At 44.4% G+C, this 12,896-nt stretch overlaps 1 protein-coding gene across 1 annotated transcript in view; it reads left to right on the forward strand.

The window, feature by feature from the left end:
- LOC142312862 (uncharacterized) overlaps positions 1-12,896 on the forward strand; it is a 103,818-nt gene that overhangs the window by 14,644 nt on the left and 76,278 nt on the right. Inside the window, exons 7-8 of the mRNA XM_075351848.1 lie at positions 1,950-3,057; positions 8,794-8,813. Coding sequence (XP_075207963.1) covers positions 1,950-3,057; positions 8,794-8,813 — 1,128 coding nt within the window. The remainder of the gene's footprint in view (positions 1-1,949; positions 3,058-8,793; positions 8,814-12,896) is intronic.

The raw sequence follows: 12,896 nt of genomic DNA on the forward strand, positions 1-12,896 counted from the left end.
AAAAATGCACGGTGTCCTAAATGCCACAAGGAAAAAACAGACATGCTACATGGTTTGTGGGAATGTAGGGCAATAAAGAGGTTCTGGAATCAAGTCAGAACATTGGTTCAGACAACATGGAAAATTTACTGCAAACCAGAATTAATGGTGTGGATTTTTTACGTCTTTGAGGGTGGAGTTAGAGGGGTACTGAACACTCAAGATAAAAAGACATTTGCAATCATACATGACATAGCCATGATAGCTAAAAGGTGCATCCTAAGACACTGGATAAAGGAGGAGGCCCCATACACAAGGGAAGTCATTGGCGAACTACATAATCTTCTGAGGTTGGAGAAACTAGAAGCAGAAAAGGACAAAGACAATAAGGCTACCAAGTTCTTTGGGAGATGGAAAACCTTTATAGAGTCTCATTTCACACGGGAAGAAATAAATAAGTTGGGGACACCTTTCAGGTATTCGGAGTGGTACCTTCTAAATGAAATCCAGGGTAGTTTGGGAAAATTAAGGTTCAACTAGCGGGGACTCGAGGGAAGGGCGAAGGAGAGACGTCACGGCAACAACAAGGCTCAACATTGATATTGGAAATATTACAGGATGACAAAGGGGTTCAGGGGTTTGTTTCTAATACTGACTCATTGTATATCATTGCAAATTGAAAAATGGTTTGGAATACCATGTTGAGGTTTTATCCTTTTCTTTGAAATATTCTGGCGATGAATGTACATGTTTTTTTTTGCAATCATACTTTTATTGCAATGGTTTTGTATAAAATTTTGTAAAATCAATAAAAATTGATGGAAAAAAAACAAAAAACTGACCTTTATAGTACAATATGACAAAAAGATCTGGATAAAATGTCAGAATGGGCAGATACTTGGCAAATGAGATTTAATGTTGATAAATGTAAAGTAATGCACCTAGGACGAAGTAATCCTATAGCTGCGTATACATTAAATGGAAGTAAACTCGGGACTACAGAACAGGAGAAGGACTTGGGTATTCTCATTACAATTAAGCTTAGCAGCAGTATTCAATGTCAAGCAGCAGCTGCTAAAGCAAACAAGATTTTAGGGTGTATAAAAAGAGAGATTAGATCCCGGGATCCCAATGTATTGTTACCCCTCTATAAATCACTTGTAAGGCCACATCTGGAATATGGGATCCAATTTTTGGGCTCCGCATTTTAAGAAGGACATATAGAAGTTAGAATCAGTTCAAAGGTGGCTAACTAGACTACTACAAGGAATGGAAGGCCTCACATATGATGAGAGGTTGAAAAAGTTAGATATGTTTAGCTTAGACAAAAGACGTCTCAGAGGAGATCTCATTTATATTTATAAATACATGTGTGGTCAATACAAAGGACTGGCACATGACTTATTTCTCACAAAGACAGTACTAAGGACCAGGGGGCATACACTGCGAATGGAAGAAAAGCGATTCCGGCAGCTAAATAGGAAAGGGTTCTTTACAGTTAGAGCAGTCAGACTGTGGAATGCCCTACCACAAGAGGTAGTAATGGCAACACTATAACAGCTTTTAAAAAAGGGCTGGATGATTTCCTCAGTACACACATTGTTGGTTCTAAGTGACTTAGGGACAAAGTGTAGAATTGGTGGAGGAAAATTGAACTAGATGGACTTAGGTCTTTTTTCAACCTATGTAACTATGTAAGCAAATAAATGAGTAAAATGCTTATTAATCTTGTGATTGGATTGTTTATGCGGAAAAAAAATTGTTCTCAGCAGCACATCTCCCACTGCAAAGTGCAGATGTGCTGCTGATAACATACTTTATCGAAACAGATTTTTCTATTAGTGATCATTCTGTGCCAATCATTCTTTGTCAGCATGTGTGGAGGCCAGGAAACAAATGGCAAGCAAATTCAACATAATTCAAATGCAGTGTTATTTAAAAATAATAAAATCAAGTTTTATTCTTGGCAGATGACTGGACCAGGAGCTCAGAAGGACATCTGATAATCTCAGATTTTGCAACAGATACATGTGAAGAACCTGTCATTACACCAGATGCACCTCAAGCCAAGGTCCTTCTTTCTGCTTCCCCAAACACAAATATGCAAAATAAAAGTCACAGAAATGCTATTGAACATGAAATGGCTTACATAGGGGAGAAACCATTTTTATGTTCAAAATGTGGGAAATGTTTTAATCAGAAATCATATCTTATTAGACATCAAAGAACTCACACTGGGGAAAAGCCATTTTCTTGTTCAGAATGTTGGAAATGTTTTTCTACTAAATCAAACCTTGTTCAACATCAGAAACTTCACACAGGAGAGAAAATATTTTTTTGTTCAGAATGTAGGAAATATTTTTCTACTAAATCAAATCTTGTTCAACATCAGAAACTGCACACTGGGGAGAAGCCATTTTCTTGTTCCGAATGTGGGAAGTGTTTTTCTAGGAAATTTGAAATGATTTCACATCTAAGAATTCACACAGGGGAGAAACCATTTTTCTGTTCAGAATGTGGGATATATTGTTCTACTAAATCAAATCTTGTTCAGCATCAGAAAACTCACACAAGAGAGAAGCCATTTTCTTGTTCAGAATGTGGTAAATCTTTTTCTAGGAAATTTGAAATTGTTTCACATCTAAGAATTCACACAGGGGAGAAACAATTTTTCTGTTCAGAATGTGGGATATATTGTTCTACTAGATCAAATCTTGTTCAACATCAGAAACTGCACACTGGGGAGAAGCCATTTTCTTGTTCCGAGTGTGGGAAGTGTTTTTCTAGGAAATTTGAAATGGTTTCACATCTAAGAATTCACACAGGGGAGAAACCATTTTTCTGTTCAGAATGTGGGATATATTGTTTTACTAGATCACATCTTGTTCAACATCAGAAAATTCACACAGGAGAGAAGCCATTTTCTTGTTCAGAATGTGGTAAATTTTTTTCAACGAAAAGTGAATTTGTTAAACATCAGAGAATTCACACAGGGGATAAGTCATTTTCTTGTTCAGAATGTGGGATATATTTTTCTACTAATTCACTTGTTGTTCAACATCAGAGAATTCACACAGGGTAGAAGCCATTTTTATGTTCAAAATGCAGGAAATGTTTTACAAAAAAAATCACATCTTTATAAGCATCATGTTAGTCATATACAGTAAAAAAAGGCATGTTCTTTCTCCCATTGTGGAAAATGTTTTAAACAAAAATCAGTTTTAATCTTGCATCCAAGAATTGAAACAGGGAACATGTCTTATTCATGTTTCAAGTGTGGAAAATGTGATACATAGAAATACAATCTCATTAGACATCTCGTAACTCACACAGAGCATTAACCATTTTCCTGTTCAGAGTTTGGGAAATGTTTTACAGAGAATTCAGATAAGAAAACTCACACTATGGAGAAGCCATATTCAAATTATGAGAAATGTTTTAGTCAGCAAAGAAATCTTTTTATTCATCAAAGATTGCATATAGTGAAGTAGCCATTTTCTTTATAGACTTATTTTATTTGCAACATAAAAAAATGAAGTTATAGTAAGATCATTTGCTACAGAAGAAAGGAAAAACAATGTAAAGCACTAAATCAATAAGAAGAAATTATACAATTATCAATGACCATTTCATATTAAAATTAATTATTATCCAAATAATATACCTATATATGAACAATGTATGTAAGATATTTTGCATTTGTATAACTGCAGCGTTAAAAGATTGTTGGTGATCCTTATTTGTATCCTATTTGATAAGGATTAAGCATGGATGCTGCTATACATGATCAGTACAATTGCCAAGGTAATCATCCAAATAATTTGATGAGACCAGGGTTGAGCATAGAAATTATAGTGTCCCAAAGCTAAAGTCTTTGTTGGTAACACCTTCAAACCACTCACCCCTAAATAAAACTATTATTTGGCGTGGTCATGAAGAGTAGGATTCTCAATTTTGAAGATGAGGAAGAGAGAGAAATGTTTTGTGGCATGTATACCAGGATGCGGAACATATATACCAGAATGGGACTTAGGATGTGAGACTTATACCACAGAATAGGGGACATATACACCATGATGGGCCCAGGATGGAGAACAAATATACCAGGATGTTGGACGTATACCAGCATGGGCTCAGGATGGGGGACATATCCCTAATATTTTTGTAAGTAGTGTATTTGGTTTCAGTACAGTATCACACAGGGGAGGATTAGATACACGGCTCAGCAGACAGTATCACACAGGATAGGATTAGATACACGGCTCAGCAGACAGTATCACACAGGAGAGGATTAGATACACGGCTCAGCAGACAGTATCACACAGGATAGGATTAGATACACGGCTCAGCAGACAGTATCACACAGGACAGGATTACATACACCGCTCAGCATACAGTATCACACAGGATAGGATTAGATACACGGCTCAGCAGACAGTATCACACAGGAGAGGATTAGATACATGGCTCAGCAGACACACACACACACACACACACAGCAGTGGCGGCGGGCAGAGCGGGGGCTGAGTAGAGCGGAGGGAGGGGGTGTCATTAGACACGGTAATGGCGGGGGGAGGGGTGGCAGCAAGAGCGGGTGCTGGGGGGAGCGGAAGGAGGGGGTGTCATCGGAGTTGGTAACGGTGGGGGGAGGGGCGGCAGTAGCAGTAGAGGGGGAGAGCGGAGGGAGGGAGTGTCATCGGAGATGGTAATGAGGGGAGGGGAGGGGGCCCATACTCACACATCCCGGCGGTTGACAGGGGTATAGTGGAGCAAACAGCATACGTTGTGAGCTCCACAATGAAGGCGCTGATCTCCCTCTGCTGTGATCTGGACAGCCCAGGGGGCGCGTCCAGGTCACTGCAGACGCCCACTGTAACGTTACTTATGGGGTCGGATCACAACCACTGTTCTCTATGCACAGGGACTGCCATAAAGGAATGAGTAACTGTCGTTACACACACACCAAATCCATGGCAGCCCCCAGTGCCTCCAGTAAAATTAGAATTAAATAAAAACTAAATAAGCAGCGATTTTCATTTTGTATTAAAAATACTTGATTTCATAATCACTATTTTTAATACAAAAATAAAAAACCGCGATACCTTACCTTTAATGTCTACAACATTGTGGGAGCCATCATTGCTGCTCAGCATGATCTGACTTTTATCAGTCAACAGCACTGAGGTTCACTGGTCCCTTGTCCAGCAAGACAATGACGCCTGTGCCTCATAACGTGGTCAGGTACTCTTGCAGGTCATCTTACACGAAGACCACACTGATGTAAATGGTTTTGAATGGTCTAACCTGACAGCTAACTGCCTTAACTGTACCTGGAGTTGTGTGGCATTCACCATCCAGTTCTGGAGCACATTGTTCACAATGAAGCGGTCATCAGTGTGGGATGTGGACAAAGGACGTCCAGTTATATGCCTTTCTGTGACTCTTCCAGTCTCCCATCTGTGTTGCAACCTGCTGATGACACTCTGTGACACTCCAAGCTCCGTGTCCACTTCGGTCTGTGAACATCCTGCTTGAAGCCTTGCAAATTGCTAGGCACTGTTGATCAATTGTTAGGTATCATCTTGGTCTCATGATGTCAAAATGTTAACAGCCTGATGAGGAGGATTGTTTAAATACCAATTTTAATTTAACCCTGAAATTTATTGGGTGATTTATGGATCAAACACCTGTGAATTTTTCCATTAAGCTCTTGTTAGAGAACAGCAAGTTCTGCAAAAAGTACTGAAACATTAAACGTTTGAATGTACATGTCCAACTGTTCAGAGAAGGTCACATTAAGTGCACCTAAAAAAGTGAGAGGGCATTTTTGGATCATCCTGGAATTTCACCCGAAAGCCAAATATCCCTAACTTTTTGTGAGTAGTGAATATACTGTGTTCTTCCAAAAATCTGGCACTGTCATACTTTGTTTTTGCCCCGAAAAAAACGCTATGGTTTTTTTTGGGTAGGTGTTATTTTTGGGGAAACATGTTTAAATTTAAACCCCAAAAAAGCAGACCCCCCCTTCCCAAGAGACTCATACTTACTAGACATCTGCGTGGCTCCCAGGTCCTCCTGCGATACTCTGCAGGCGGTCCCAGCAGTTATGCTGATTGCTGTCCTCCCCTGTTTCTGGCCTACACACTGACACACATCAAATTGCACACACACACACACACACACACTAGATCATGCTCACACACACATTACATCAATGCGTTCCACCACAGGTCCTCTATGCATTCCTTTGCACTGCGTCTCAGGATTCTCTGCCTGCCAGAAGCAATCGGTATCGCTGAATGTGTGTGATTGTGTGTGTGATCTGATGTGTGATTGTGTGCGCGATCTGATGTGTGTGCGTGATCTGATGTGTGTGTGTGCGCGATCTGATGTGTGTGTGTGCGCGCGATCTGATGTGTGTTTGTGCGTGACCTGATGTGTGTGCGTGCGCGATCTGATGTGTGTGCGCGATCTGATGTGTGTGTGTGTCGCCCTGGGCAAGCCAGGGGTCACAGGTCACAACACCACCACACCCCACATCCCAGGTAGGCACATCTAAGCTAAACTACAAATCCTTGTTGCCTTCCTCCAGGAGTCTGATGATGCACACCAGGGGGTGGGCCAGGCGGTTGGCTCCGCCCACCGAGGAGCTCACAACTCTGGAGGCGGGAAAACCAGGCAGATAGCCCCGGGCAGGGGAAGAGTGAAGTCCAGTGAAGGGCTAGAGTAAACAACAGAAAAGTGGAAAAGGAGGAAAGCAAGAGGTGGTGACAGAGCAGAGAGTGTGCAAGCCTGAGAGCCCAGCTTTGTGTAGGGCCAGAACAGCAAGGTCAGCGACGGCGGTGACTGTCCGGAGGGGGACCGTTTGGAAGTTCCTGGAAGGACCCCGTTGGCTGTGTGCCCGGTGGTCTGGAGCAGTGTTCCGAAGGACAGTCAGCACCAGGGCAGGGGCCTCTCGGACCCCGGCAAGGCTAGGAGTCGCCAAATTTGCCGAATCCGTCAGTGAAGGGGACGTAGATTCCCCCAACAACCAAGTCCCGATTGAAGGCAACAGCCGAACCCGTACAACAGAGGCACCGCCACCGCCAGGGCACCAGTCTCTGAGGGCCAGCGCCTGCGGGCAAAGTGTAGTGCTCCTCCGGCCCAGCTTGAAGCCGGGGAGCGGGTTACCGGTGGGGACCCATCGCAACCATCAGTACATACAGGTGCAAGGAAAAGGGACATCACCGTCACCTGCCGGGAAAACAAAGCAGCCGTCTGTGGGACCGTCCTACCAGCCGTTGGTTTACCGTACGAACTGTGTCCGTGTCTCAGGCTGAGTGAGTACCACAGTGCCGCAAGGCACCGCGCTGCCCCCGCGTCCCTGCGCCCACCAGGCCCTGCACCTCACCAACCATCACCGGGCCCCGGGATCACCAACCCCTACCCACGGAGGGGCAACACAACACCGGGCTGCTCCACATCACCATCCCCGGGATCCCCGTATTAAGCAGCGGTGGTGCTACCAATCACCACAACCGTGGGTGGCGTCACGGACATTATCCCAACACCCCAAACAACCCCCCTTTCACTCACGGGCGAGGAGCGCCGCTCGAGAAACCCCCGGGATCCGGCCCACGGCTCGAGCCACCACTGAGCAGCAGCCGGACCCGAGCAGAAGGGGTGAGCGCGGTGTGCTGACACCCTCCTCCCCGCCCGCGACATGTGCGCGATCTGATGTGTGTGCGTGCGCGATCTGATGTGTGTGTGCGATCTGATGTGGGTGGGTGCGCGATCTGATGTGGGTGGGTGCGCGTTATGCTGTAGGTCCTCCCATTCGTGTGGTGAGTATGATAGCGGGGTCTTCTCACTTTTTTCTTGTCTCTTTTGGGGTTGTCTGCATTCAATAATGAAGTGTCGTGCAGTATTCTTTAACTTTTTTAGCTGCATGGACACTTCATTAATGAACCGCGACTAGGGCTTATTTTCGAGGTATGGCTTATGTTTAAGCCTCAGGCGGGCTTTGCACGTTGCAACATCGGTAACAATGTGTTACCGATGCTGCAGCGATAGTCCCGCCCCCGTCGCACGTTCGATATATAGTGAAAGCTGCCGTAGCGATTATTATCGCTACGGCAGCTTTACACGCACATACCTGCCGTGCGACGTCCCTCTGGCCGGCGACCCGCCTCCTTCCTTAGGGGGCGGGTCGTGCAGCGTCACAGTGACGTCACACGTCCAATTGAAGTGGAGGGGCGGAGATGAGCAGGATGTAAACATCCCGCCCACCTCCGTCCTTCTCATTGCAGCCGGGAGGCAGGTAAGGTGAAGTTCCTTGCTCCTGCGGCTTCACACACAGCGATGTGTGCGGCCGCAGGAACGAGGAACTACATCGTACCTGTCGCTCCCCTGGCATTATGGAAATGTCGGAGGCTGCAGCGATGATACGATGACGACGATTTTGCGCTCGTTCATCGTATCATCTAGGATTTACACACTACGACATCGCAAGTGACGCCGGATGTGCGTCACTTTCGATTTGACCCCACCGACATCGCACCTGCGATGTCGTAGTGTGCAAAGCCCGCCTTACTCCAAAAAAAGGCCAAAATTCCTGCTAGGGCTTATTTTTGGAGAGGTGTTATTTTTTGGAAAAACACAGTAGCAGGATGGAAAACATTCACTGAAAAAATATAAACACAACACTTTTGGTTTGGCTCCCATTTTTCATTAGCTGAATTGAAAGATCTAAGAAGTTTACTATTACACAAAATTTACAATATTGTTTAGACATTTGTGTAAATCTGTTTTAGTCAGCACTTTTCCTTTCTCAAGACACTCCATCCACCTCACAGGTATGTGATATCAAGAGGCTGATTAGACAGCATGATTATTGCACAGGTGCACCTTAAGCTGTATAGAATAAAAGGCCAGTCTAATATATGCAGTTTTATCACACAACATAATGCCACAGACATTGCAAATTTTGTGGGAGCAAGTAATTGGCATGCTGACTGCAGGAATATCCACCAAAGCTGTTGCTCGTGAATTGAATGTTTGTTTCTCTACCATAAGCCATCTCCAAAGGCTTTTCAGAAAATTTGGAAGTATATTAAACCTGCTTCACAACAGCAATCTAAGTGTAACCCCACCAGCCCAGGACCTCCACATCCAGCATCTTCACGTCCAAGATCATCTGAGACCAGCCACCCAAACAGCTGCTGCAACAATCGGTTTGTATAACCAAGACATTTCTGCAGAAATTGAGATCCTGAGGCCCATTATGGCTCCCATTCATCTACGACCATCACCTCATGTTGCATCATGATAATGCAAGGCCCCAAGTTGCAATGATCTGTACACAATTTCTGGTAGTTGAAAGCATCTCAGTTCTTGCATGGCTGCATACTCACTGGACATGTCACCCACTGAGCATGTCTGGGATGCTCTGGATTGGCATTTACTACAGTGTGTTCCAGTCCTGCAATCATCCAGCAACTTCACACAGGCAATGAAGAGGAGCGATCCAACATTCCATAAGTCACAATCAACAACCTGATCATCTCTATTCGCAGGAGATGTGTTGCAATGAGTGAGGCAAATGGTGGTCACACCACATACTTACTGGTTTACTGACGCTTCTAGAACCCCCCTCCAATATTGTAAAATCACATTGTAGAGTGGCCCTTTATTGTGGCCAGCCTAAAACACACCTGTGCAATAATCATCCTGTCTAATCAGCCTCTTGATATGCCACACATGTGAGGTGAATGGGTATTTTGGCAAAGGAGAAGTGCTCAAAATGCCTTTTGTGTACATAGAAAAAAGCGGGCTTTACACGCTACGATATCGTTAATGAATTATCGTCAGGGTCACGTTGTTTGTGATGCACATCCGGCGTCATTAACGAGATCGCAGCGTGTAACACCTAAGAGCGATCTTAAACAATCGCAAAAGAGGGCAAAATCGTTTGCCGTGGAGAGGTTGTCCTGAAACAAAAAATCGTTTTCAGGATGTTAGCGATGTTGTTCCTCGTTCCTGCGGCAGCACACATCGCTGTGTATGACACCGCAGGAGCGAGGAACATCTCCTTACCTGCCTCCATCGGCAATGCGGAAGGAGGAGGTGGGCAGGATGTTTACGTCTCGCTCATCTCCGCCCCTCCGCTTCTATTGGCTGCCTGCCTGTGATGTCGCTGTGACGACCCGCCCCCATAGGAAGTAGGCGGTTTGCCGGCCAGAGCGACGTCGCAGGACAGGTAAGTGCGTGTGGCGGGGGTAAGCGAGGTTGTGCGACACGGGCAGCGATATGCCCATGTCGCACAACCGACGGGGGCGAGGCGAGTATGATCGCTTGTGAGATCGCAGCGTGTAAAGCCCTCTTTAGATCTTTGAGTTCAGCTCCTGAAAAAATGGAAGCAAAAGTGTTGTGCTTATATTTTTGTTCAGTGTATATACCAGGATGGACCCATGATAAGGAATATATATACCAGAATTGGGAAAATACGTGCCAGGATGGGTTCAGGATGGGGGACATACACTGGAGATCTAAATTAGAGAACAATGTATGATCACTTGCTTTTCTCAAAAATAATATAATCTACTTTGATCAACATTTGAAAGGGTTTTTTTTATAAGGAGTACAGTACACCATGCCACTGGAACAGTGTTTTACAAAAGATTCCAAGTTTATCAACATTAACCCCTTAACGACTGCGGGCAGTAAAATTACGTCCTAAACCCCCTAGGGGTGAGCTCTGCCATTTTCTGCGAGCAGCCGGTGGAGATCCCTGCACATGTCAGCTGATTTGAACAGCTGACATTTGCCTCGCAGGCCCGGGTAGATCCGCGATCCACCTGGACCTGTTAACCCTTTAGATCGCACTGTCAAAATGTGATAGGGCAATTTTAAGTGCCGGCGCATTAAAAATACACTCACCCGCCACCACTTGAAGTCACGTGACGTGACATGGAGCCGATGGTTGCCATGGTAGCACAGGGTCATGTTATGTCATGTGATGACTGCTGTAGCTCACATGACTTACTTCCTCAGTGTAAGAGGAGAAAAAGGGGTTAAACCCGCGCAATCCACCAAATAAGATGCATTCATTCATTGAATGTTGATTTTTTGGTCCTGAGGAAGAGGTCTTTGTACCTTTTAAATGCGTAGACCTATGGAATAAAAGAGTGATTAATCTATCAACATCTCTACATCTTATTTGGCGGATTGCGCGGGTTTAACCCCTTTTTCTCCTCTTAAACTGAAGACTTCTGCACGTGGGGCCGCGGCAGCCACCATTATCCATTGCTATCTATGGTGGTTGTGACCCTTCACAACCATTTTGGGTGAGTGTATTAATTTACATTACTAACCTGTTATTTATCGGGTAAAACCCTATTAGCGCTTCTTTCTTCTAGCACTATGACTTACTTCCTGTTAGAGGCAGCCGAGTGCTGCTTATTACAAGAGAGGAGCATTTCTGCTGATCTCAGCTGTGTAGCTGTGATCAACAGTAATGAATGCGCGATCAGACTGCTAATACTTATAGTCCAATAGGGGGACTAGTAAAATAAAAAAAAGTTAAAAAAGTTTTCAAAAATTTAAATAAACGAAAAATACCAAAAAGTTCAAATTACCCTCTTTCACCCCATTGAAAATATACACACATTTGGTATCGCCGTGTACAGAAATGCCTGATTTATCAAAATATAAAATCAGTTCATCTGATCGGTAAATGGCGTAGTGACAAAAAAAATCCAAAAGCCAAAATTACGTTTTTGGTCGCCACAAATTGTGCGCAAAATGCAATAACTGGCGATGAAAACGTAGCATCTGCGCAAAAATTGTAGCATTAAAAATGTCAGTTCGAGTCGCAAAAAATAAGCTGTCACTGAGCTATAGATCTCGAAAAAGGAAAACACTACGGGTCGCGGAAGATGGCGCACTTTTTTGGGATAAATTTCTGAATTTTTTTAACCCCTTAGATAAAAATAAACCTATAAATATTTGGTGTCTACACATTCGTACTAACCTGAGGCATCACACCAATAAATCAGTTTTACCATATAGTGAACACAGTGAATAAAATATTCCAAAAGCAATAACGCAATCGCAATTTTTTTTTCCATTTTACAGTACACTATATGGTAAAACTTATGGTTTCATTTAAAAGTACAACTCGTCCCACAAAAAACAAGCCCTCATATTGCAAGATTGATGGAAAAATAACAAAGTTGCGGCTCTCGTAAGAAGGGGTAGTAAAAAAAAACCCCGAAAAACATTTAATTGGCCTGGGGTGAAAGGGCTAAGGGTGCTTTACACGAGACGACGGATCGTGCGATGCATCGTCGGGGTCACGGTTTTCGTGACGCACTTCCGGCATCATACACGACGTCGTCTCATGTGAAACCTCTGAGCGACGCAGTATCGTTCACAAATCGTGAGTCGTGTACTCGTCGCTCAGTTTCATAACATCGTTTATTTTTCCTTGTGCCGGTTGTTCATCGTTCCCGTGGCAGCACACGTCACTCCGTGTGACACCACGGGAGCGATGAATTCTGCTTACCTGTGTCCCACGGCTCCCGCCGGCTATGCGGAAGGAAGAAGGTGGGTGGGATGTTTACATCCCGCTCATCTCCGCCCCTCCGCTTCTATTGGCCGGCGGCTGTGTGACGTCACTGTGACGCCGAACGTCCCTCCCCATTCAGGAAGTAGACGTTCGCCGCCCACAGCGAGGTCGCACAGCAGGTTAGTATGTGTGACGGGGGTTTCACGACTTTGTGCGACATGGGCAGCGATTTGCCCGTGACACACTAACGCCGGGGGCGGGTATGATCGATTGTGAAATTGCACAATCGGTCGTCCCGTGTAAAGCAGGCTTTACACCTTTATTTTACCCATAACGTGATGATCATAATTAGAAAACAGCAATGACTGTA

This window comes from Anomaloglossus baeobatrachus, chromosome 5 (assembly GCF_048569485.1).
Source record: "Anomaloglossus baeobatrachus isolate aAnoBae1 chromosome 5, aAnoBae1.hap1, whole genome shotgun sequence".
NCBI lineage: Eukaryota > Metazoa > Chordata > Amphibia > Anura > Aromobatidae > Anomaloglossus > Anomaloglossus baeobatrachus.